Source organism: Oncorhynchus mykiss, chromosome 4 (assembly GCF_013265735.2).
Source record: "Oncorhynchus mykiss isolate Arlee chromosome 4, USDA_OmykA_1.1, whole genome shotgun sequence".
NCBI lineage: Eukaryota > Metazoa > Chordata > Actinopteri > Salmoniformes > Salmonidae > Oncorhynchus > Oncorhynchus mykiss.
Window position 1 is genome coordinate 20,977,150 of NC_048568.1, and position 26,689 is coordinate 21,003,838.

At 41.8% G+C, this 26,689-nt stretch overlaps 1 protein-coding gene across 1 annotated transcript in view; it reads right to left on the reverse strand.

Moving 5' to 3' along the window:
- Positions 1-1,144: 1,144 nt before the first annotated feature.
- Positions 1,145-26,689, reverse strand: part of LOC110522287 (opsin-5-like) — a 35,833-nt gene continuing 10,288 nt past the window's right edge. Inside the window, exons 2-6 of the mRNA XM_021600551.2 lie at positions 9,507-9,626; positions 8,001-8,171; positions 5,689-6,023; positions 4,804-5,048; positions 1,145-4,302 (exon numbers count right to left, since the gene is read on the reverse strand). Coding sequence (XP_021456226.1) covers positions 4,236-4,302; positions 4,804-5,048; positions 5,689-6,023; positions 8,001-8,171; positions 9,507-9,626 — 938 coding nt within the window. The 3' untranslated portion in view covers positions 1,145-4,235. The remainder of the gene's footprint in view (positions 4,303-4,803; positions 5,049-5,688; positions 6,024-8,000; positions 8,172-9,506; positions 9,627-26,689) is intronic.

Sequence of the window (26,689 nt, forward strand, 5' to 3'; positions counted from 1 at the left end):
TAACAAAATGTGAAAAAAGGCAAGGGGTCTGAATACTTACCAAATGCACTGTAAGCATGCAGTTAAAATTGAGGAAAATCTGCAATCTTGGTACTGGATATCCATTTCTACAGCAAGATCTTGAGCCTTTGCCAAATTAAATAAAATGGTTTACTGTTAAGTGCCATTGTCAGCAACTAAATACAGCAATATAATGTTTAGGCCATGCTTGCTCAAAGGCATGGAAATGTTCAGTTGAAATTCTGTAGAAAATATAAAAATATATATATTTGCTTCACATGAATATTATATCTTACATTTTAGGATCAATTTATTGTAGGGTATTGTGCATGTAAGTCATGATGATTGAATCAGCCTTTCGAGTAGAAGTGTTATGTGACTCTGAGTTAAGTGTTAGGTGACTCTAAATGAAGTGTGTATCAACATGGGAGTCAGACTATTTGTGTACCATTCTATTCTCTCCTCATGAGGGTGTTGGATGCCTCATGAGGATGCCCTGTCAAACATAAATAAAACATCTATATCATCTAAATATATGTGCATAACTGCACCTTTTATTGCACTTATCATTATTCAACACAACAGATTTGCAATGGCTATGGAATGCTGTACTTTTTTTTTACAAAATAAAGGGACAAAGACGAATTCCTCAAAGAATGTGGAATGAAGTATAAGGTGTGACATGTGGTACTTGAAAGCAAACTACAGGTAGTATAAATTAATACAGTTACTGTATGCTTTTAGGAAATACATATGATAATAAGCAATGTGACATAATCCTCCTGGACCACAGTACTTGCTTCTTCAGATGATGTTCTTCATGATAAAACATTAAAACAAAACACTTTCAGTGATTTAGTTAGGAAAATGCAATGAATGACAGATGTAGGATCTTAATTTGATCACACTGCTGCAGGAAATTAAAAAAGCCATCTGAAGTTTGTAATTTCCACTTTGAAATTTAAAAAAAATATATATAATCGACAAAATAATTAAAATGTTCTCCTGTTGAATAATTACTTTCCTGCTGCGGCAAACTGTCTCAAATTAAGATCCTACACCTGTAGAGCCGCCTTCTTTTCTGAGACACAATCAAACCCTGTTGAAGTACACTAGTGCATCATCCTTAAACCCCTTTAAGAAACCCAACAGAGGCAGATAACGTGGTGAGATTAATACTGTGATGTGGAGACATACAGACAGCCCACCAAGGAAAAAGATTACACCTTGTCTTAACCTATACCTGAGATCAAATAAAGACACCATATTAGCTATCTCCTTCCTCATTCATAATTTTGTACATAAGCAAGATGTGATGACAGGTAAGCATTACAGTTGACTACTACCTATTTGACATCAATATTAACCTCTTAGTTGACATACATTTTGTACAGATGCAAATCTCAAAAATGGAGAAAAAAAATGCATAACATTACAGAACATTTGATATCAATAAGCTCTCCTAATACTGTCATTCACAACTTTACACAATAAAATAATAAACAAATCAAATCAAATGATTAGCAAGGCAATGAAAGAGTACATACTGAAAATCATACAAACAACAAAAACACAGATCCAGTAAGACACTGAGAAAGGAGATATTGTTTAAGTGATAATGCCCTTGAAGCCGGTGTTTGGAGAATATATTGGCACGGGTGTTGTAAGTTGATGGCCGGTAAACCATGCCAATAAATCCTCCAAACACTGGCTTCAAGGGCATTATCACTTTTATACAACGGGTAACCAACATATTCAAATAATGATTGACATATTTTCATTAAAAACATTATTTTGATACATATATTTATTCATACTATTTCATCCTTCCACAAGATATAGTGCCGACACAAATCTAGAGTTGCTACCCAACCCATCTGGTCATTCGTGCTATCGGTTCAGTTGACAGAGACGCGACCCAGTCGTTCAGTCTTTTTGTTCTGTATCTATGGATGCGACCCAGTCGTTTGTTCTAAATGTTCCATTGCCATACTGGCTGGCAACGTACTCATCCCTTGCTTTCTAGATATCCAACTATGGCTAACTTACAGTCACGTCAAACAGTGCAGCTAGAATAACAACAGTAGCTGCATTTGCCTTTTTTTATGTTTTCTAGAGACATTTATTTGGATACATCCATAACAATGAGCTAATGAGGCGCGATTTCGCCTGGAATAGACGCAAACTGGAATGGGGTTTTCCAATCAGCATTCAGGATTAGACCCACCTGTTGTATGATTTTGAATAAATCCTGTCAAATAAAGATTGTTGATTGTTCTTGCCAATGTTAGGACCTTAGGCTGAGTGCAGGTGTGTTGATCCTTCTGCCTTTCTATTGTTCTAAGGAGGTCAGCGAGACTAGGGCCTCTTTTGTTTTTTTCAGTGTGTTGAATGCGGACACCCTCAGTTAGAGTAAAGATGAAAGATTTAAAATACAATAATAGACAATATGACAGTTGTAATAACCAATAGGATAATTATTTGCACTGAATGTTCATGCATTTCTAAAGATTGTTTTCTTGCATATAACTCAAAGCCTGGACTCCATACACAAGCACACACAGTATAAATACTTTTTAAAAAAACATGTTACTGACTTTGAAAACTGACTTTGATCTTAATAGCACCTCAACTTACTTTAATTAAGTTAATTACTTTAATTAAATTAGTAATTGAGAGGTATAAAAGCAAAAAACACATTTCTGGTTGTCTTATTCTTTCTGATCATGTGGATTTGTATTCAATTGTGTTTTGTCAAATCAACATAAACTGAGTGTACACAGCATTCAGAACACCTGCTCTTTCCATGACAAAGACTGACCAGGTGAATCCAGGTGGAAGCTATGATCCCTTATAGCTGTCAACTGTTAAACCCACTTCAATCCCTGTAGATGAAGGTGAGGATCTAGGTTAAAGAAGGATTTTTAAGCCTTAAGACATGGATTGTGTATGTGTGTCATTTTAGAGGGTGAAAGTGCAAGACAAAATATTGAAGTGCCTTTGAACAGGGTATGGTAGTAGGTTCCAGGCGCACAGGTTTGTGTCAAGAATTGCATCGCAGCTTGATTTTTCACGCTCAACATTTTACGGTGCATAACAAAAATGGTCCTCCACCCAAAGGACATCCAGCCAACTTGACACAACTTTGGGAAGCAATGGAGTCAACATGGGCCAGCATTCCTGTCGAACGCTTTTGACACCTTGTCGAAGCCATGCCCCGACAAATTGAGGCTGTTCTGAGGGTAAAAGGAAGGGTGCAACTCAATATTAGGAAGGTGTTCTTAATGTCTTGTATATGAGACGTAAAGGCTAACATCTGCTTATACAGAATGGATAACGATGACAGGAGCATAGTGCTGTACCACATAGCCTATACTCTTAACAGACATTGTTGCGCTGTGACTTGATATTTGGTCCAATTAACATGCGCTGGTGGCTACCTCACAGTGGAGCGTGCAGTTTGTGCATGAGCTAAAATAGTATTTTGTTTTGTGATGTCAATGACGTCTCTAAACATGTATCCAGTGACACTAAGAATCATATGATGACTTTTACCGTTGATGAAAAGTGCTGCTACGGTCAAACCTGCCCGAAGCAGTGATTAACACTTAACCCCAACATCCACACCACAGTCTCTCCAGCACTCTGTACAGATATGGTATCTTAATTTGATCACTTTGCTCCACAGAACATGTTTTTGTCCTAGTAGTAGCATAATGTCCCTGAAAACCTGCAGTTTCTCTTTCTATCACTATATCTCACACCTAAACTGTAGCCTACTGTAGCCTATCAGAACTATTTTCCTGTTAGAAATTATAACTTTTTTGGGGAATAATCAAATAGTCCTCCTCCTGTGGCAGGATTATTTTACTCCTGCAACAATACTGGTCAAATTAAGATCCAACATCTGTATATCATACCTCGTTCTTAACAACACTTTAGATCTTACAGGAGCACATCAAAGTTAAAGTTTAAATATGCATGTCACAGGTGTCACAATACACAATCTGTACAAAGTGTAAAAATACATCTTGACAACAGCCTTGAGCTGTAAACACAGAGGGACGTGAGGTAGGAGAGTACAGAGAGCTGTTTGAAGCAGGAACATAGATACAGCAAGGCTGGGTAGCGTACAGTAGGTTTGGGTGATGAGCGGTGGTCAATATCTTTGCAGATGATAGCAGGGTTGTGATTGGACAGGTGTCAAATCATAGGAGATTACCACTGTTTTTCTCTCACATTTCAATGTGAGCCTCATTACTGGACGGACTGACTTTAAGCGAGCCAGAAATTGTGTAAAACCTGTGGAAGATACAATGGGAGAAAAGTTTCATAAGTTAGAAATGTTGCATTGAAAACTATGCAATTTTTAAGGTATAGCGGTGATATGACGTACATGCAGAAAGTAAACAGCATCGTGGGTCAATTTCCACAACAACTAAGAGCATTGAAGCATGAGGCTCAACTTCTCCGCTGTTTTGGTACCCTGAATACCACGCTGTGAACAGCGTGAAGCGAACCCGTGCACATGAGCAGATATTATGTATGACTGTGTGAGAGCAAAGTCTTGTATCTTGCTCATCTTAGTATCTGCGATGCTGCTCGTGGCAACGTCATTTAGCTGAGTCTACCTTCAACTCTAGATCTAGCAAGCTGTTTGGGAAAACGTTGAAATATGATTGTTTTAACTCTTGCAAGCCATTAAACAAGGTAAATGTTAAACTAGGTCGGTACAGTTGTAACTGTCAATCCAGGGGAATAGAAAGTAGAAGAGAAAGCCATGAAATGAATACTACTCCATACCTTGACTTTTTTAAATGTGTGCGCTTCTTCAGAACTTGAAAACAGGAGGATTTAGCGCAGGAGTGTTTCAGGTCGATGACCTGGTAGATGATGGGGTTGTACATGGCAGAGGACTTAGCAAGCAGAGTGGGGATCACAGAGACCGAGATAGGCACTGAGTCGGGCTCGCCAAACGCAGACACCACTGAGACCACTGCATAAGGGATCCACGCTATCAAGAAACCAGCGCAGATCAGCATCGCCACCTGGAGGACACAAGTAGAACCACATCACTGGTCAGTCTCACAATAGTTAAAGTATCTCTGAGGTGAGGTTCCGTGCCCACACGCCCACACACACACACAAGAGCTCTGCTAACCGACTCGAGCCCGACGGGCCCTGACATTATACATCGGGTTAGGGCCGGGTAGGGCCTGTTTATTCCTCAATAACTAGGGTACAGGCAGGGTTTGGGTATCCATAAATTGATCGCTAACATTTTGAAGCTGAGCAGTACAGTCATATCTAACTAAGATCATAACATTGTGTCAGAAGTTATTTTTCAAATATAAGACAGGAGTTTGAGTTTTGTCAGAGTTTAGAGTGAGCAGAGGAGCCCAAGTGGAGCCGTTGCTATGGATACTCACAGACTCAGATTCGTCATGAGCAGAGAGCATGCAGAGTGAGCAGCGCTCAGGAAGCGAGTGACAGACAGAGAGGAGCAGCTAATTGATTTACTAACGGAGGATGTTATTTCTGATTTTGAGTTTCGGGCAGGGCCTTAAATTTGGCAGAAGCAATCGGGCCTGGGTAGGGTAGAGCCTGGACGTTGCAGGCATAGGTAGGGCTCGGGCTTAAAATTCATGTCTGTTCAGGGCTCTGACACACACACACACACACACACACCTTGGTCAGTTTCATCTCCAGATTATGGCTGTTCTTGTTCCTGGTGTCAAAGTGGGAGATTTCCTTGGCTGAGGACTTCACCTTGAAGATGATCATGACGTAGGAGAAAACGATGATGCCGGTGGGGAAGATAAGACAGAAGAAGAGGATTGCAATGACGAAGCTCTGGCCCGCCACGGAAGCCTGGGCCAGCCACCAGTCCAGAGTGCAGGAAGTGCCAAAGGGCTCGGGAGCATAGCTGCCCCAGCCCACCAGGGGCATGGTGGCCCAGAAGCCTGCATACAGCCACACAAACACCATACTCAGGAAAGCATGTTGCCTCTTTAGCCACGTTCCTGTGGGTACATTTATGGGCAGAATGATTGATAATGAATTGGTTCATCATAATAATAAAGTGTAATAATAATAATAAAGATATCACAGCTCATAATTTCAATTAACTTATTAATGAAAAAGTTCTAATTATTAATTATTCTAAAGGTCTTGTGTTACTGTAAACAGGGGTGTCAAACATACGCCCCGGGTCCAATCCGGCTCCCGGGTGGTTTAAGTAAAACAAATACAACTTGTAAAGTTTTTTTATACTTTAAAATTACTAAATCAAAACTGTGTAGAAATGATAAGGGACCTACAGTACATTCCTAAAGTTTCTTGGCTGTGTCTAGCTCGCTAATAATCACTGAATTGAAAGCTAGACAGTCAGGAAGTATCTTTTTTTTTTTTTAACAATTAGATGATACACTGTGCCGCCCAAACAGATCCACAGATGACACAATCTCTATTGCACTCCACACTGCCCTTTCCCACTATGTGAGAACGCTGTTAATTGACTACAACTCAGCGTTCAACACCATAGTGCCCTCCAAGCTAACAGTAAGCTAAGGACCCTGGGACTGAACACCTCCCTCTGCAACTGGATCCTGGACTTTCTGACGGGACGGCCCCAGGTGGTGAGGGTAGGCAACAACACATTCGCAACGCTGACCCTTAACATGGGAGCCCTTCAGAGTTGCATGCTTAGACACCTTCCTGTATTCCCTGTTAACTCGCTACTGCGTTGTAGAGCACGACTCCAACACCATCATTAAGTTAGCCTGATTTCCGACAACAACGAGACAGCCTATAGGGAGGAGGTCAGAGACCTGGCAGTGTGGTGCCAGGACAACAACCTCTCCCTCAACGTCAGCAAGACAAAGGAGCTGATTGTGGACTACAGGAAACGGAGAGCTGAGCATGCACCCATTCACATCGACAAGGCTGTAGTGGAGCGGGTCGAGAGCTTTAAGTCACGAGATCCTGAGGCCCATTGTCGTGCCATTCATCCGCCATCACGTCATGTTTCAGCATGATAATGCTCAGACCCATGTCGCAAGGATCTGCACACAATTCATGGAAGCTGAAAATGTCCCAGATCTTCCATGGCCTGCATACACACCAGACATGTCCACCACTGAGCCTGTTTGGGATGCTCTGGATCGACATGCACAGCACCGCGTTCCAGTTTCCGCCAATAACCAGCAACTTCGCACAGCCATTGAAGAGGAGTGGGACAACATTCCACAGGCCACAATCAACTCTATGCAATGAAGAAGTGTCTCGCTGCATGAGGCAAATGGTCACACCAGATACTGACTGGTTTTCTGATCCACGCCCCTAGCTTTTTTTTAAAGGTATCTGTGACCAACAGATGCATATCTGTATTCCCAGTCATGTGAAATCCATAGATTAGGGCCTAATGAATTTAGTTCAATTGACTGATTTCCTTATATGAAGTGTAACTAAATTGTTGCATGTGGCATGTTTATTTTTGTTCAGTGTAGTTAGGTAGAGTTAACGAATAGCTATCCAGACTCTGCATTGACCACACACATTTTTTTACCCATCACATACGCTGCTGCTACTGTTTAAGATCTGTCACTTTATTCCTAGTTTTTTGTTACATATCTGCCTCAATTACCTCGTACCCCTGCACTTCGACTCGGTACTGGTACCCTGTGTACATAGCCATGTTATCATTACTCATTGTGTACTTATTATTACTTATTTTATTATATGTTTTACTTTTCTATCATTTCTATATTTTCTTTCTCTCTGCATTATTGGGAAGGACCCGTAAGTAAGCATTTCTCTGTTAGTCATTTATTTGTTAGAGGATATTCTTTGCTAATTCTTTGCTCGGCAAGGAAATGTAAGTGATCTTCAGTGCAGCCCTACGGACACCATTGAAGACCGAATGCGACCCGCGGGGCAAAATGTAGTTTGACACCCCTGCTGTAAACCAAAACACAAACTGAGAACATAGCCCACTGTACCGTATCTGAGGTGGCAGATCTTGAGGTATCTGTCTAGGCTGACTACGGTCATGGTGATGAGGCTGCCAACACCGAAGAAGAAGCCAGCCCAGCCATAGAAACGACAGCCCTCCCAGCCAAACAGCCAGCGGTGGGAGAAACTGGACGCCACAAAGAACGGCTTCCCTGTGACTTCAAGACCAAACACACACAGTTGTTAACCACCTCAAATGAGCCGTGTGTGCTGTAAAGACATGAGAATATATAGTATACATGTACAGTAACATAGTAATGTAGGCCTTAAAATGCATGAGAATTCCAATGAAAAACCATCCTCTTCATCCACTTCACATAACAGAAGTGCTGTTTCTTCAAAACCCACAATGATAACAGATGCAGTAAAGTTACAATCCTGAGGCATAGCATGGGACAGAAGAGGTGATCATAAATAGTGTTTATATCGTGTGAGGAGAAAGTGGCATCCTCACCGGTCTGACGCCACAGAGGTTCAGAGAGCACAGTTATGACCCTGTCTCTATATACATGTTGACGTACACACACTGCACTCTCCACCAACCCTCGTAGTTAATAAAATACTCTTTCTCTCACTTTATGACTCCTACAGTATTATGGTAAAATGGCTACGAAATATTCTGGCCCTCTTTTCATTTGGACCTCCAACATCTGAGTGACATTCCCAAGATGCAGGCAAAGCTGGCAGACACAAATAGATCATGCTTGTTGTCTGCTGTGGACGTTGGCTCAAGTCCTAGAGAGCAATGCAGGCGTCTCATACAGAGAGACATAGTTGGCCCAGAGACCAAGAAATAAACAGATAAACAAGTGAGCATCTCGTGGTTGTATGAGACACAGAGAGAGCTGGCCAGAGATTGTTCTGAGACTGAGACATACTGTTGTGAATTCTGCTTCTGGCTGGGTCACAGGGACTCTTTGAGAAACTAGAATATTCTCAGATAAAGGGGATTTAAAACAACATTTCTTAACTGAGATGACTGCTTACAGTGGAACTAAACCTCTTGTACATCAAAGGCCTGGTCTATCGATATATTGTGATCAACATGCCAGGTAGAGTCATTAGAGGTGAGTTCTTTTGACGTGATGCTGTTCCTCTAATATCCAAACGATGGCGATAAAGGACTAATTCCAGATTAAGCCACAATTTAGCATTTTTCAGGGTGAGTTACCAAACATGCCTAAAAAGTTATGACTTTAAAGCAACTCGGTGATTCTCTCTCTCTCTCTCTCTCTCTCTCTCTCTCCCTCACTCTCTCGCTTTCTTGTCATTATATTCCACCACTTCATCTTCTTCCAACCATGACAACCATTCCCATGTGTCAGGATGTACAGTACATGAGTAAATGTTAACGCAGCGCTACCATTGTTCATATACATGCTGTTCGGAATTGAAATACACAGACTACACAGGACTAATCCACCATACACTGTTCTGTACAGAAACACACTGTACATGGACATACTGTATGAAGAGACTGCGGAATTGTTTACCTGATATGCAAAAGTCAAATATGGCTAAGTTGACTGTCATGAGCTCAGGCGGCCTTAGCTTTGTCTTGCGTTTGATGGTCATGTATATAACATAGCCATTTCCTATGGCTGACATGATCCCTGCAGAGAAAACAGAGGACAAGAGGAAGACATGACAAGTTGTAAAATGCAACATGACAGGGTGTACCTACAGGTTAGTCAATTAACATACTTAGGCCTATGGCATAATTGTTTTAATTATAATGCTATAATATGATATAATATTATTTTAAAGGGGCAATCTGCAGTTGCTACGTCCATTTTTTGACTTATAAATGAATGATATGTACATATTGATTTTTGAAGACTATGACTTATAAATGCCTCATGATCTTGGTTTAACTGTCGTACCCCATTAGAACCCAAAATATAAGCTAGTTTATTTTACTCGCTAATGTCCAATTCCTGGATAATAAAATTGACGAGCTCAAGGCGAGAGTTGCTTTTCAGAGAGACATCAGGGATTGTAACATACTCTGCTTCACGGAAACATGGCTCTCTCGAGATATACTGTCTGACTCTGTAAAGCCAGTTGGGATCTCTGTACATCGCGCTGACAGGAACAAACATCTCTCCGGGAAGCAGAAGGGTGGAGGTATATGTTTTATGATCAACGTCTTATGGTGTAACTATGATAGCATACAGGAACTCAAGTCCTTCTGTTCACCTAACCTAGAATATCTCACAATCAAATGGTGACCGTACTATCTCCCAAGATCATTTTTGTCAATAATAGCCACAACAGTCTATACCCCCCCCTCCCCCAAGCGGATACCACAGAGGTCCTCAAAGAACTTCACTGGACCTTATGCAAATTGAAAACCACATATCCTGAGGTTGCATTTATTGTAGCTGGGGATTTGAACAAAGCAAGGAAGAGGTTCCCGAAATTCTATCAACATATTGATTGTTGGACTCGCGCTGCTAAAACCCTCAACCATTGCTATACTACCTTTCAGAATGCATATAAGGCCCTCCATTCAGCAAATCGGACCACAATGCCATCTTGCTCCTCCCCTCCTATAAGCAGAAACTCAAACAGGAAGCACCCGTGGTGAGGTCTATTCAACGCTGGTCTGACCAATCAGAATCCACACTTCAAGATTGTTTTTATCACGCGGACTGGAATATGTTCAGAGTAGCTTCAGAAAATAATATCGACACATATACCGATATGGTGAATGAGTTTATCAGGAAGTTCAACAGCATAGTGCCCTCAAAGCTCATCACTAAGCTAAGGACCCTGGAACTAAACACCTCCCTCTGCAACTGGATCCTGGACTTACTGACTGGCCGCCCCCAGGTGGTAAGGGTAGGTAACTACACATTCTTGGTCCCCTTCTGTATTCCCTGTTCACTCATGACTGCATGGCCAGGCATGACTCCAACACCATCATCAAGTTTGTTGATGACACAACAGTGGTAGGCCTATTCACCGACAACGATGAGACATATCACCTCAATTACCTTGACTAACTAGTGCCCCCGCACATTGACTCTGTACCTTCTGTAAAAAGCCTTGCTATTGTTATTTTACTGCTGCTCTTTAATTATTTGTTACATTTATTTTTTACTTTACACGTATTTTTCTTAAAACAGCAGTGTTGGTTAAGGGCTTGTAAGTAAACATTTCACTTTAAGCTCTACACCTGTTGTAATCGGCGCATGTGACAAATAAAAATGGATTTGATTTGATTTGATATGCTTGCTTGGCAGAGTGTCACTCTTCCATAGAAACACTGTGCATGTATTGACTGCAATGACTGCCAATTTAATTAATCTGGTTTTGCTACCAATATTAACTGGTAGAACAGTCATCTCCAAGAAGAATAAGGGAAGGATCTAGTGGTACAGTCATATTAGTGACCTGTGATAAGATCTGAATAATTCTTCCCAATAATTGCCTAGTTCAGGGCAGGACAAAAACATATGCAAAAGTGTGCCCACCCCCGTTTTACAAGGCCCATACACATTCACAATGGTAATGGTCTCAGTATTAATAAAACCCTGAATGATCACAAACCTACCTCCTTTGTCTTTAATCTTAGATTGAAGCTGAAAGAGGCATTGCTTACTAATGAGAATGGCCAACCCTCTTGCCCGAGACATGAAAGATGAATAGTACACTTGACCCACCCACTCTCTTTTCAGTTTATCGTGCTCAGTCAGTCAGGCGTGTCTCCTGAAGAAGAGCTATATCAACCTTATGTTGCTTTAGATAATTCAGAATGCGTTTGCGCTTGACTGGGCATTTAGTACCCCTAATGTTAGTTATCATAAATGTATACATATTAGGTGTCGACATCTTTAAAGAAAATAAGAAATAGGGAAAGAGATGCAAATAAAATGGTGTTGAGCATGTACAAATTGTACAAAATGAAAGTATAATATAGTCAACATCTCGTGGGCTAATACCCTGACCCTACCACAAACCCACTCATCCCCCTCCCCAACTGAGGGAGTTAAAAACCCATACCCCTAGACACTAGTCTTTAAGCTAGATGTACTGTATCTGCTATGCATAGCATCGCCCGAATTAGGTACATTCAAAATGATATGTACAAGTTAGCACATAAAAGTGCATTAACTGTTCACTGTAATTTGAAAATGTTGACAGTCGAGTCACAAAATACAATTTCAATCAAAGCAGAAAACGTCATCAACAATAATGACGGGATTATTTAGCCCCACATGACCATGTCAACAACACCCAAGCACCCAAGCACCACAGGAAAAAAGTTATCAAGCTACGATGAATAAATGAAAACCTATACTAGATGAGAACTATCATCCTTCAAATATGAAATAGAGATAATTAGTTAACCAATCACCATCATCCTGAGTCCACATTATGGCAAGAACAGCTCAAATAAGCAAAGAGAAACGACAGTCCATCATTACTTTAAGACATGAAGGTCAATCAATGTGGAAAATTTCAAGAACTTTTAAAGTTTCTTCAAGTGCAGTTGCAAAAACTATCAAGCGCTATGATGAAACTGGCTGTCATGAGGACCACCACAGTTAAGGACGACCCAGAGCTGCTGCAGAGGATAAGTTCATTAGAGGTACCAGTCTTAGAAATCAGCAATTAACAGCACCTCAGAAATTGCAACCCAAATAAACACTTCACAGAGTTCAAGTGAGTTCAAGAAACAGACACATCTCAACATCAACTGTTCAGAGAAGACTGTGTGAATCAGGCCTTCATGGTCAAATTGCTGCAAAGAAACCACTACTAAAGGACACCAATAAGAAGAAGAGACTTTCTTGGGCCACGAAACATGAGCAATGGACATTAGACCGGTGGAAATCTGTCCTTTAGTCTGATGAGTCCAAATTTGAGGTTTTTGGTTACAACCGCAGTGACTTTGTGAGACGCAGAGTAGGTGAATGGATGAAGTCTGCATGTGTGGTTCCCACCGAGAAGCATGGAGGAGGAGGTGTCATGGTGTGGGGGTGCTTTGCTGGTGACACTGTCAGTGATTTATTTAGAATTTAAGGCATACTTAACCAGCATTGCTACCACAGCATTCTGCAGTGTTACGCCATCCTATCTGGTTTGCGCTTAGTGGGACTATCATTTGTTTTTCAACAGGACAATGACCCAAAACACACCTCCAGGCTGTTTAAGGGCTATTTGACCAAGAAGGAGAGAGATGGAGTGCTGCATCAGATGACGTGGCCTCCACAATCACCCAATTGAGATTGGATGAGTCAAACCGCACAGTGAAGGAAAATCAGCCAACAAGTGCTCAGCATATGTGGGAACTCCTTCAAGACAATTGGAAAAGCATTCCAGGTGAAGCTGGTTGAGAGAATGCCAAGAGTGTACAAAGCTGTCATCAAGGCAAAGGGTGGCTACTTTGAAGAATCTAAAATCAAAAATATATTTAGATTTTTTTACTATTTTTGGTTACTACAAAATTCCATATGTGTTATTTTATTGTTTTGATGTCTTCACTATTCTTGTACAATGTAGAAAATAGTAAAAATAAAGAAAAACCCTTGAATGAGTAGGTGTGTCCAAACCTTTGACTGGTACTGTACATACTTACACATACACAATGTTAAAGCTATCATCTAGCTGGCAATTAGGCGGTCAGTCACATATTAGTGCCAGCTGGTGTGCAGCTTATCCCTGCCTCGGTATCACTAACGCTAGCATACATCTCTAACAATAAACAAACTAGCAAACATTAGTAGCTAAAATTCCCTGAAGTAATATAAACAACATAGTTAGGCTTGAAACCCAGTCAAAAGCCACATAGCTATTTAACCAAACCCGATTGGACCTCTATGCGTAAAATAAAAGTATACAGAAAAAATGTAACAATCTGGCACAGTGTGGCTATAGCTATAGTCACACCCTTGTAAACTTAGCGAGCTGGCTTAATAGCGCAGCCAACATTAGCTATGATCCAACGTTACCTAGCCAGTCATTATCAAGCTAGCCATCTAGCCAGCCAACCCTGCCAGCCAGTCGATCATATGAGTAATTTCATGGTATCCTCATGTTTCACTAGTGACGGGCCACCCCCAGGTGGTAAGGGTAGATAACAACACTGTATCCAAGTTCAAAAGACAGTTCCTCATGATGTAGTAGGAGTGAACAAGTCAGGGAGTTCTTTCCTCATGTATGTTTCAGCTGTCTTCACAGCGTCAAATGTGCACTCATCATTCTTGGTTTCGATCCACAAAGTCACCGGGTAGCGCAGGCCATATGCCAGGCAGCCAGCCTGCCGCAGAAGCCTCTTCAGTGGGGAGAAAGCCATCCTCCTCTTGTGTAGTATGGGATAAATATCAGGAAATATCATGATTCTGGCATCTCCGTACTTGAGCTCTCCCTTTGCTCGGACAGCAGAGAGGATGCGGACATCGCCCTGGTACCGTAGAAATGTATTGACAAATGCCCTGGGTGCAACCTGGCCAGGCAGCCACCTCCGTAGCGTGCGATGGGCCCTCTCGATTTCCAGTGGGTACGCGGAAGAGTTTAAATCCAGAATTTGGGGAATTAATTCCTGTAGAAAAGAGATGGTGTCTCTTCCCTCCACAGCCTCAAATTTGAGCGCTTTTGTAAATTTTTGTAATAATCTAATTTCTCCTTGAGCTTAGAAATGATGTCTCCCAACTTCTTGTACTTCTGGTCCATGTCCTCGCAGATGTCCAGGATGGTAGCCTGGTGACTTTCACCTTTGTGACTCACCTTTGTGACTCACCTTTGTGACTTTCTGGTCTTCGTGGAGTTTATCGACCAGCACATCAATCATGATGAGGCGTTCAGAAAGTCTCTTGGATTTTTGTTATACTCTTATCCATCTCCATTCTGAACCATGCTGGTGCTTCTTCCGAGCTAGCATCCGTCGAGGCCGAAAAGGGCTGTAAGAGGGGGGCACTTTTCCATGCCTCGTCTGTGGCTTTGCAAAAATATATGTTTTAACTTCCAACTCACTATAAATGAACAGGTAAACTGTGTCAAAATGCCTTAAAGGTTTTCTAAAGTTCGAGGACGCTAGGCAGACGCATCTTGTTAGAGCTTCGCCATTGCCAGAAGTCTGCACATGCCACCTTAATAGGCTTTCCATTGATACTGATCAATAGTTCATTGTTATTCACAAACATGTATTTATCTGTCAATACTGACGTCAGTGTGCTGCTAACAGTTTTGCTTCCTCTACGTCCTTGTCCCCTTACTGGGCTTGAACCAGTGGCAGCAATTACAGACGCAAGTCTTTTGGGGTACAACGCTACAAGCTTGGCACACCTGTATTTGGGGAGTTTCTCCCATTCTTCTCTGCAGATCCTGTCAAGTGCTGTCAGGTTGGGTGGGGAGCGTCGCTGCACAGCTATTTTCAAGTCTCTCCAGAGATGTTTGATCGGGTTCAAGTCTGGGCTCTGGCTGGGCCACTCAAGGACATTCAGAGACTTGTCCCGAAGCCACTCCTGCTTTGTCTGGGCTGTGTGCTTAGGGTCGTTGTCCTGTTGAAAGGTGAAGCTTCGCCCCAGTCTGAGGTCCTAAGTGCTCTGGAACACGTTTTCATCAAGGATCTCTCTGTACTTTGCTCTATTAATCTTTCCCTCGATCCTGACTAGTCTCCCAGTCCCTGCTGCTGAAAAACATCCCACAGCATGATGCTGCCAAAACAATACTTCACCGTAGGGATGGTATTGGTCAGGTGATAAGCAGTGCCTGTTTTTTTCCAGACGTAACGATTGGCATTCAGGCCAAAGAGTTTAATCTTGGTTTCATCAGACCAGAGAATCGTGTTTCTCATGGTCTGAGAGTCCTTTGGGTGCCTTTTGGCAACCTCCAAGCAGGCTGACATGAGCCTTTTACTGAGGAGTGGCTTCCGTCTGGTCACTCTACCATAAAGGCCTGATTGGTAGAGTGCTGCAGAGATGGTTGTCCTTCTGGAAAGTTCTCCCATCTCCACAGAGGAACCCTAGAGCTCTGCCAGAGTGACCATTGGGTTCTTAGTCACCTCCCTGACCAAGGCCCTTCTCCCCCGATTGCTCAATTTGGCAAGGCGGCCAGCTCTTAAAAAGAGTCTTGGTGGTTCCAAACTTCATCCATTTAAGAATGATGGAGGCCACTGTGTTCTTGGGAACCTTCAATGCTGCAGATATTCCTTCAACCTCATGGCTTGGTTTTTGCTTTGACATGCACTGTCAACTGTGTGCCTTTCCAAATCATGTCCAATCAATTGAATTTACCACAAGTGGACTCCAATGAAGTAGAAACATTTCAAGGATGATCAATGGAAGCAGGATGCACCGGAGCTCAATTTTGAGTCTCATAGCAAAGGGTCTGAATACTTATGTGAATGCTGTTATGTACCTGTAGCACTAACAACTGTTTATCTTATTGTATAAAATAGATCCCACAGATTGTAAACCATGATCTACTGTTGGTGTACAAGTCCATTGAAACACCCATGAATAGAAGAGACACGTCATGTTTGGGTAGACAGACACGATCCTCTGCTCTATTCTATGATATGTGATATGAGCGTAAACACTGTAAAGCAGGGTTCCCCAAACTCCCCTGGGTGCATGTTTTGTTTTTGCCCTAGCACTACACAGTTGATTCAAATAATCACAGCTTGACGATGAGCTGGTTATTAGGGCAAAACCACGTGCGCCTGGGGGGTTGGGGCCCAGGACCGAGTATGGGAAACCCTGCTATAAAGTGAAGGCTCTCTAGTGCTCATTCTCTGGTGAGATTTTCCATTCACTCTGGACTTCATCAGCTGAATGACCCTGGTTTTACACACAAAGCAAGTTATTGAGAGAAATTTAGAAGGGGAAAAATGAATTATCTATTGCATTCCAATTCTATCATATGATAAACAGATTAGAGAAAAACTAAACAAATGGGTTACACAGTTTATTTTTTTTGTTATCGAGGGCACAGGATATGGACAGAACATCAGGGAGTAACCACATTTGATCTATTTAATTTAACTCCGTGTCTAGCTTAAGGGTTAAATGGAAAATGTAAGAATGGCTGCACACATTTGTTTGTGCCATGCAATATCAATGTGACCACGCGATGTTTGACTTTTGGGATGAATTTATACCTAAGCAGAAAAGTAAAGAAAACAGGCAAAGAAACAGTACACTGTCCTTCTCTCAGCACATATCAAAGCTGCAGGCTGAAGTTATATCTCAACTTGGTTACCTCTATCGTAATCTCTCTTCTTTCACCCCAGCTGCCAAATTAACCCTGATTCAGATGACTATCCTACCCATGATAGTAGAGGTCGACCGATTAATCGGAATGGCCATTTAATTAGGGCCGATTTGGAAATCGTTATTTTGGGACACCATTTTGGCCGATTTCTTTTAATTATTTATTTTATATATACACCTTTATTTAACTAGGCAAGTCAGTTAAGAACACATTCTTATTTTCAATGACGGCCTAGGAACGGTGGGTTAACTGCCTCGTTCAGGGGCAGAACGACAGATTTTTACCTTGTCAGCTTGGGGGATTCAATCTGGCAACCTTACAGTTAACTAGTCCAACGCTCTAACCACCTGCCTCTCATTGCACTCCACGAGGAGCCTGCCTGTTACGCGAATGCAGCAAGAAGCCAAGGTAAGTTGCTAGCTAGCATTAAACTTATCTTATAAAAAACAATCAATCAATCATAATCACATAAACTACACATGGTTGATGATATTACTAGTTTATCTAGCGTGTCCTGCATAGCATATAATCGATGCAGTGCGTATTCGCGAAAAGGGACTGTCGTTGCTCCAACGTATACCTAACCATAAACACCAATGCCTTTCTTAAAATCAATACACAGAAGTATATATTTTTAAACCTGCACATTTAGCAAAAAAGATCCAGGTTAGCAGGCAATATTAACCAGGTGAAATTGTGTCACTTCTCTTGCGTTCATTGCACGCAGATTCAGGGTATATGGGATAATAATAAATGTTTTCGAAAGGATAGTTTCCGGATTCGATCATATTAATAAGATAAGGCTCGTATTTCTGTGTGTTATTATGTTATAATTAAGTCTCAGATTTGATAGAGCAGTCTGACTGAGCGATGGTAGGCAGCAGCAGGCTCATAAGCATTAATTCAAACAGCACTTTCGTGCATTTTGCCAGCAGCTCTTCACTGTGCTTCAAGCATTGCACTGTTTATGACTTCAAGCCTATCAACTCCCGAGATTAGGCTGGTGTAACCGATGTGAAATGGCTAGCTAGTCAGCGGGGTGCGCACTAATAGCGTTTCAAACGTCACTCGCTCTGAGACTTGGGGTTGTTGTTAACCTTGCTCTGCATGGGTAACGCTGCTTCGAGGGTGGCTGTTGTCGATGTGTTCCTGGTTCGAGCCCAGGTAGGAGCGAGGAGAGGGACGGAAGCTATACTGTTACACTGGCAATACTAAAGTGCCTATAAGAACATCCAATAGTCAAAGGTATATGAAATACAAATCGTATAGTGAGAAATTGTCCTATAAATACTATATTAACTACAACCTTAAACCTATATTGAAGTCTCATGGTAAAAGGAACCACCATCTTTCATATGTTCTCATGTTCTGAGCAAGGAACTTAAACGTTAGCTTTTTTACATGGCACATATTGCACTTTTACTTTCTTCTCCAACACTTTGTTTTTGCATTATTTAAACCAAATTGAACATGTTTCATTATTTATTTGAGGCTAATTAGATTTTTATTGATTTATTATATTAAGTTAAAATAAGTGTTCATTCAGTATTGTTGTAATTGTCATTAATAAAAATAAATAAAACAAATTGGCCGATTAATCGGGATCGGCTTTTTTTGGTCCTCCAATAATCGGCATCGGTATCGGCGGTGAAAAATCATAATCGGTCGACCTCTACATGATAGATTTTGGAGACATAATTTATAGATCGGCAGGTAAGAGTGCTCTCGAGCGGCTAGGTGTTCTTTACCATTCGGCCATCAGATTTGCCACCAATGCTCCTTAGAGGTCACATCACTGCACTCTATACTCCTCTGTAAACTGGTCATCTCTGTATACCCGTCGCAAGACCCACTGCTTGACGCTTATTTATAAAAACACGCTTAGGCCTGAATCCCCCCTATCTGAGATATCTACTGCAGCCCTCATACTCCACATACAACACCCGTTCTGCTAGTCACATTCTGTTCAAGGTCCCCAAAGCACACACATCCCTGGGACGTTCCTCTTTTCAGTTTGCTGCAGTTAGCGACTGAAACGAGCTACAACAAACACTCAAACTGGACAGTTTTATCTCAATCTCTTCATTCAAAGACTCAATCATGGACACTATTACTGACAGGTTTGGCTACTTTGCGTGATGTATTGTTGTCTCTACCTTCTTGCCCTTTGTGCTGTTGTCTGTGCCCAATAATGTTTGTACCATGTTTTGTGCTGCTACCATGTTATGTTGCTACTATGTTGTTGTCATGTTGTGTTGCTACTATGTTGTTGTCATGTTATGTTGCTACTATGTTGTTGTCATGTTGTGTTCCTACCATGATGTGTTGTCATGTGTTGCTGCCTTGCCATGTTGTTGTCTTAGGTCTCTCTTTATGTAGTGTTGTGTTGTCTCTCTTGTCGTGTTTTGTCCTATAAGACCTTTTGCCTTTTGGTACGCCGTCATTGTAAATAAGAATTTGTTCTTAACTGACTTGCCCAGTTAAATAAAGGTTAAATGTAAAAAATAAAATTCAAATTAAATGAAGAACCAATACAACTTCACACAATACCATTTGGAGAACCTTTAGCAAACAAAGGAATGGTCTGAATGACCTGAACCTGTTTGGTGGGACTGTGAGGTCACCAAGAAATGCCAAACAGACCCGAAGTTGTATGTAATTTATATCCTGAATGTCCTTGTACACAGCAACTCATCACTTTAATGTCAAAGCATCTCCTGTCTCTCTGTTAGACACTTTAGCGTGAGTTGGATGTCCCTGTTCACTGCTGCCTGCCTCTGTCTCTTTTCCCATCACCACCTTCCAGACTCTGCTCAGTACACCTAAGTACACACATCTGTGGAGGTTAGCAAGGGGCCTCAATGTGGAAGTTACCTCTGCCTGTTGTTTATTGTGTGCCAATTTCGGGTCAGAGACCTTAGGGGGCCTACCATACATCCATGCCATGGTGAGCATGGGGCCTACCATTCTACCTTACATCCATGCCATGGTGAGCAGGGGGCCTACCATCCTACCTTACATCCATGCCATGGTGAGCAGGGAGCCTATCATTCTACCTTATATCCATGCCATGGTGAGCAGGGGGCCTACCATCCTACCTTACATCCATGCTATGGTGAGCACTGGGCCTATCATCCTACCAGTAATACATTCTTATTGATTCAGGTGTTTGTCATGTTCCTATGGACTGTGTTTGTATAGTCTTACAGTAAAATAAACCAACATGGAGTATTACCATATCAACAGAAACACACATTTGGGATCTCAATGGGGGAATTAAAGCAGAGTTTGAAGTTGTGAAAACAACAGATTCCAGCTAAACCGAACCCATGAAAGCATTTTTTATAAACTCAGCAAAAAAGAAACGTCCCTTTTTCAGGGCCCTGTCTTTCAAAGATAATTGGTAAAAATCCAAATAACCGCACAGATCTTCATTGTAAAGGGTTTAAACACTGTTTCCCATGCTTGTTCAATGAACCATAAACAATCAATGAACATGCACCTGTGGAACACTAACAGCTTACAGACGGTAGGCAATTGAGGTCACAGTTATGAAAACTTAGGACACTAAAGAAGCCTTTCTACTGACTTTGAAAAACATCAAAAGAAAGATGCCCAGGGTCCCTGCTCATCTGCGTGAACGTGCCTTAGGCATGCTGCAAGGAGGCATGAGGACTGCAGATGTAGCCAGGGCAATAAATTGCAATGTCCGTACTGTGAGATGCCTAAGACAGCGCTACAAGGAGACAGGACGGACAGCTGATCGTCCTCGCAGTGGCAGACCACATGTAACAACACTTGCACAGGATCGGTACATCCGAACATCACACCTGCGGGACAGGTACAGGATGGCAACAACAACTGCCTGAGTTACACCAGGAACGCACAATCCCTCCATCAGTGCCCAGACTGTCCGCAATAGGCTGAGAGAGGCTGGACTGAGGGTTTGTAGGCCTGTCCTCACCAGACATCACCGGCAACAACGTCGCCTATGGGCACAAACGCACTGTCGCTGGACCAGACAGGACTGGCAAAAAGTGCTCTTCACTGACGAGTCGAGGTTTTGTCTCACCCGGGGTGATGGTCAAATTCGCGTTTATCGTCGAAGGAATGAGCGTTACACCGATGCCTGTACTCTGGTGCGGGATCGATTTGGAGGTAGAGGGTCCGTCATGGTCTGGGGCGGTGTGTCACAACATCATCGGACTGAGCTTGTTGTCACTGCAGGCAATCTCAATGCTGTGCGTTACAGGGAAGACATCCTTCTCCTTCATATGGTACCCTTCCTGCAGGCTCATCCCTCCAGCATGACAATGCCACCAGCCATACTGCTCGTTCTGTGCATGATTTCCTGCAAGACAGGAATGTCAGTGTTCTGCCATAGCCAGCGATGAGCCCGGATCTCAATCCCATTGAGCACGTCTGGGACCTGTTGGATCGGAGGGTGAGGACTAGGGTCATTCCCCCCAGAAATGTCCGGTAACTTGCAGGTGCCTTGGTGGAAGAGTGAGTTAACATCTCACAGCAAGAACTGGCAAATCTGGTGCAGTCCATGAGGAGGAGATGCACTGCAGTACTTAATACAGCTGGTGGCCACACCAGATACTGACTGCTACTTTTGATTTTGACCCCCCCCCCCCCCCCCCCCTTTGTTCAGTGACACATTATTACATTTCTGTTAGTCATATGTCTGTGGACCTTGTTCAGTTTATGTTTCAGTTGTTGAATCTTGTTATGTTCATACAAATATTTACACATGTTAAGTTTGCTGAAAATAAACGCAGTTGACAGTGAGAGGACGTTTCTTTTGTTGCTGAGTTAATATGCTGAAAACCACACCAAAGATACGCGAATCGATCAAGTAATCATAAATGCCTTTGTTAACCTATAAAGCGTGGTCGTTGAATAGGCAGACTCCACAGTATCCAAATATCCAACAGATGCCCCATTCAGAACAAATACACAGTAAGAGGATTAGTCCTATTTTCTTGTGATCTCCTATTCCATTGAGATGCCTAACACACATTAAAATCAGTCAATCGTTTGGGGTAATTTATGGCATTGCTAGTGGTAGTACTGTTTCTAGCGGGAGAGACTGAGGTGTTTATAGTATGTTCTTGTACAACTGGGCTTATTAGCTAGCATCATTAGCATAGTCAAAGTCAACCAACACAGCTGTAAAGAGAGTGCAGACCAAGGGATGGGGATGGTACAGTCCCTCGGAGCAAGTAATGGAGTAGACAGGTGTAGGACTTATGGGTGTTAGGGAGTGAGAGATGGAGGGAGGGAGTGGGAGAGAGACATGGGATTCATGGGACTCAGGAGCTCAGAGGGATAAGCCCCAAATGCAGTTCTCACTGAAAAGCCGCATCAAAATGCATGAGACCCCGGCATGAAGCATCTTCACCGTCCATCGGTTCATTAGGTCAGGGCAGCAGTTATACAGGGCATTGTAGAGTTTGCAAATGGCTCAGCTAAGTATAAACAAAAAATTAGTCGGTATGAACATTTCTGTGAACACACACAAGGCAGTTGTTGTGGCAAGAGAAACAAAAAAATGACAAGAAAAGGATTTGTGACAGGTGTGCAGCCTGAAGTAAAGAAATAAGTCATCTGACATCCAGGAAAGGAAAACCCTGTTTCCCTACTGACTGCAAGTGATGTTTAATACGACTGTGAGCATATTAAAGAGACAGAGATTGCATAACTGTATCTCTTCATGACTTAATCTATTGATTCCTGTATCTATTCAATCGATTTGAGTCATGGATACAAATCTACCTAATTTTCGAATGTTGCCACGGGCACAGCCAAATAACACAAGTAATGGATTCGACTTCCGCTTTACTTCCGTACTTCAGCGCGCCGATGACAAACTTGCTGGAGTAAATTATTTGAAGGAGTCCATTTATAGAGTAGAAAATTAAAGTAAACAAGTATAAGTGTATAAGTGTAATTTTACATGTATTTAATTCAAGTTAGCTAACGTTACCTTCTAGTAGTTCTGTTGTGATACAAAGAGAAAGATAGAGGACTCATCTTTAGATCTTTGCAATTATAGCATCCGTGACAGCATGGACAGCACCATTGAGGCTACAACCCTAAGGAATCTCTACACAGTTGACTACTATGACTAATTTAAAATGGTGGAAACATGGTGGAAGCCCTCAATGGTGCTGCCCATTGGCCACTCGAGGCCTCTATCATTCTCTATGGTTGTGTCAGCATTAAGGGCCTTCCACCAAGCCAATAACTATACTATAACGATAAAAAAAACTATAACTATAAAACGATGGTGAGCGTCCACACTAGAGGAAAGTGTATCATTCTACAGCTCTACACCTGTCAATCAACTGATCATTGCATCCTACTGCATGCTGCCTATTAATATGGTGGTAACACAAGACCATTCAGTGATTTCAGGGTGTCATTGTCACAGTGACAACTGCAAATAATACTTAAATGTTCATGTAGACACAATGAAAAATAATATATTAACTCATATTTAAATGTTGCAATTCAACAACAAACCCTGTTTAGCCTGCACATATTTCAATGTCATTGCCTCCTTGCTCATGTGGTTTGCAAGTGATTTCCATTTTTCAAATGGTTGTCAATTCCTATGGGTCTTCTTTTTCACTGTGCTCATCTCTCTGTCTGTCCTGTTCAACTATTTACAATGCATCAGTGCAACAATGTTATCATAATCGGCCAAAAGTGATCACACCAATGCAATTCCCAGACAGATAATATGGCCTATGCTATAGGCCTGTTTTAAGCCTGCTTCTTTCCCCAGGGCTGTTAGGCCTAGTATAGAAATATGATCAAAATAAATGTCCTATAGCTTTCGCAGCCTAAAGCTTTACCTGGGATTTCAAGAGAAGAGGAATGACCTAATGCTGAGAGACTTGCGCAGCCTTTAGCCTATTGTGCACAGGAACTGCTGGAAGAGAGAGGCTAATGATGTTTAGCCAACGTAAGAAGCTAAATATTAGGGCTATACAGAGATGTAAAGTAGCCAGGAAATATACTTTGAAGTACTACTTAAATCTGTACTTTACTTTACTATTCAAATGTTTTACAACTTTTAATTTACTACACTACATTCCTAAAGAAAATATGTACTTTTTACTCCCATACCTTTTCACTGACACCCAAAAGTATTACATTTCCAATATGGTCCAATTCACGCACCTATCAATATAATGCGTTGTCATCCTCAGACTCACTAAACACAAGTGAGTGTGCCCCTTGCTGTACAAAAAATAAAATCTTGCTGTCTGGTTTGCGTAATATAAGGACATTGATGTGTAGAATTTACTTTGACTTTTTACATTTACTCAAGTATGACAATTGAGTACTTTTTCCACCACTGTACTTAAGTACATTTAAAACCAGATACTTTTAGACTTTCACTTTTAGACTTTTTTTAAGTAGTATTTTACTGGGTGACTTTCACTTTTACTTGAGTCATTTTCTATGACCTATTATTAGGTATCTTTACTTTTACTTAAATATAACAACTGAGTACTTTTTCCACCACTGGGGCTATAGACTAAATATTTACCTGTCAAAGTGCAAGAAAACAAAGTTAACAGATGATGAAATGGCAGATCTTTGCTTTACTCTAGACTGTGCTCTAGATCCAGTCAATTCACACAGCTTAAGGAAAAAAAGTTATCAGATAAGGAAATCATAGGTAGGCCTAGTCTACATTATGTGCACTGCCAAAGCTGCGATGAGTCCCCGGGCATGCAGCTTGAAAAGCTACCCTATTGATTATGTTTTTTAGGGACAATAAATGTATCCTACCTAAGCTACAACAGCAAAATGTAATGTTAATATTGTTTTCAAGAGTACTAAACTGTAGTCTAGGCTGTCAACTGCAGTAAATAGCTTATAGCTCAAAACGCCTGGTATTTTGAATAGTGTGGATGGACCACCAGATGGCAGGCTGTTCCCACAGACAGTAGCCCAGCTCGGCATGTGAGTCCAGGTGATCAGAGGCAATTAAGCACAGCTGACGGTACTAATGAGCTATTCTCTTTCCCCTACAAGAGCGAGGAGGGGGAGACGCAGAAGCGTTTGCTTCTGCAAAGGAGAGGACGTACCTTTCGGAAAGGAGAAGAAGGGGACACACCACCTCTAGGGAATGTTCACCACAGATCTGGACAACCACCCGAAGGGAGCTCTCCACGGACGGATCGTGAAGGCGGTGACACACCTGTGATTTATGTTATAGTTTAAAGATACTCATCTTGTGTTCCTTGTTTTTGTGAAGATATGTTTTCCTTGGGATATCATCCTTGATTTGTGTTTGAGAAGGGTAAAAAATACCTCAATAGAGGACTTTGTTCAATTAAGAACTTGCTCCTGACTCGTTTATTCCACCTTTCCACTTTAGAGCAACCTCCAAGTACTTCGTCCACTCACAATACATATTCATTTTGAAATGACTGCATCTAGCCTGCCTGATTGGAAAACCATTACCAGGATCAGTTGTGGGGGGGGGGGGTTTCTCTGCAATTTTAGCCTACAAGGTCAAGGCACACTAGTAGACCAGTAACATGGTGTACTGCAGTGGCGTGTCTTTATGGATGCCAAGGGAAACTACCATGGGGGGGAATATATATTTTGTTTTTGTAAATGTCCTTCAATTTGCAAGAGGATGACTATCTCACCGAGAAAGCATTGAAGCGAGCGAAACCGCACCACTGACTCTGTACGCCTTGATTTGGTCTTATGTACATTACACTACCGTTCAAAAGTTTGGGGTCACTTAAATGTCCTTGTTTTTAAAGATTCACATTTTATTAAAATAATTTCAAACTGATCAGAAATACAGCGTAGACATTATTGTTGTAAATTACTTGTAGCTGGAAACGGCTGATTTATAATGGAATATCTACATAGGCGTACAGAGGCCCATTATCAGCAACCATCACTCCTGTGTTCCAATGGCACGTTGTGTTAGCTAATCCAAGTTTATCATTTTAGAAGGCTAATTGATCATTAGAACTTTTTGCAATTGTTAGCACAGCTGAAAACTGTTGCTGATTTAAAGAAGCAATAAAGCTGTCCTTTTGACTAGTTGAGTATCTGGAGCATCAGCCTTTGTGGGTTTGATTACAGGCTCAAGTGGCCAGAATTAAGGACTTCCTTCTGAAACTCGTCAGTCTGTTCTGAGAAATGAAGGCTATTCCATGCGAGAAACTGAAGACCTCGTATAACGCTGTCGTACTCCCTTCACAGAACAGCGCAAACGGTCTCTAACCAGAATAGAAAAAGGAGTGGGAGGCCCTGGTGCACAACTGAGCAAGCGGACAAGTACATTAGTGTCTAGTTTGAGAAAGAAGCCTCGCAACGAGGCGACTCCGGGATGTTGGCCTTCTAGGCAGAGTTCCTCTGGCCAGTGTCTGTTCTTTTTCCCCATCTTAATCTTTTCTTTTATTGG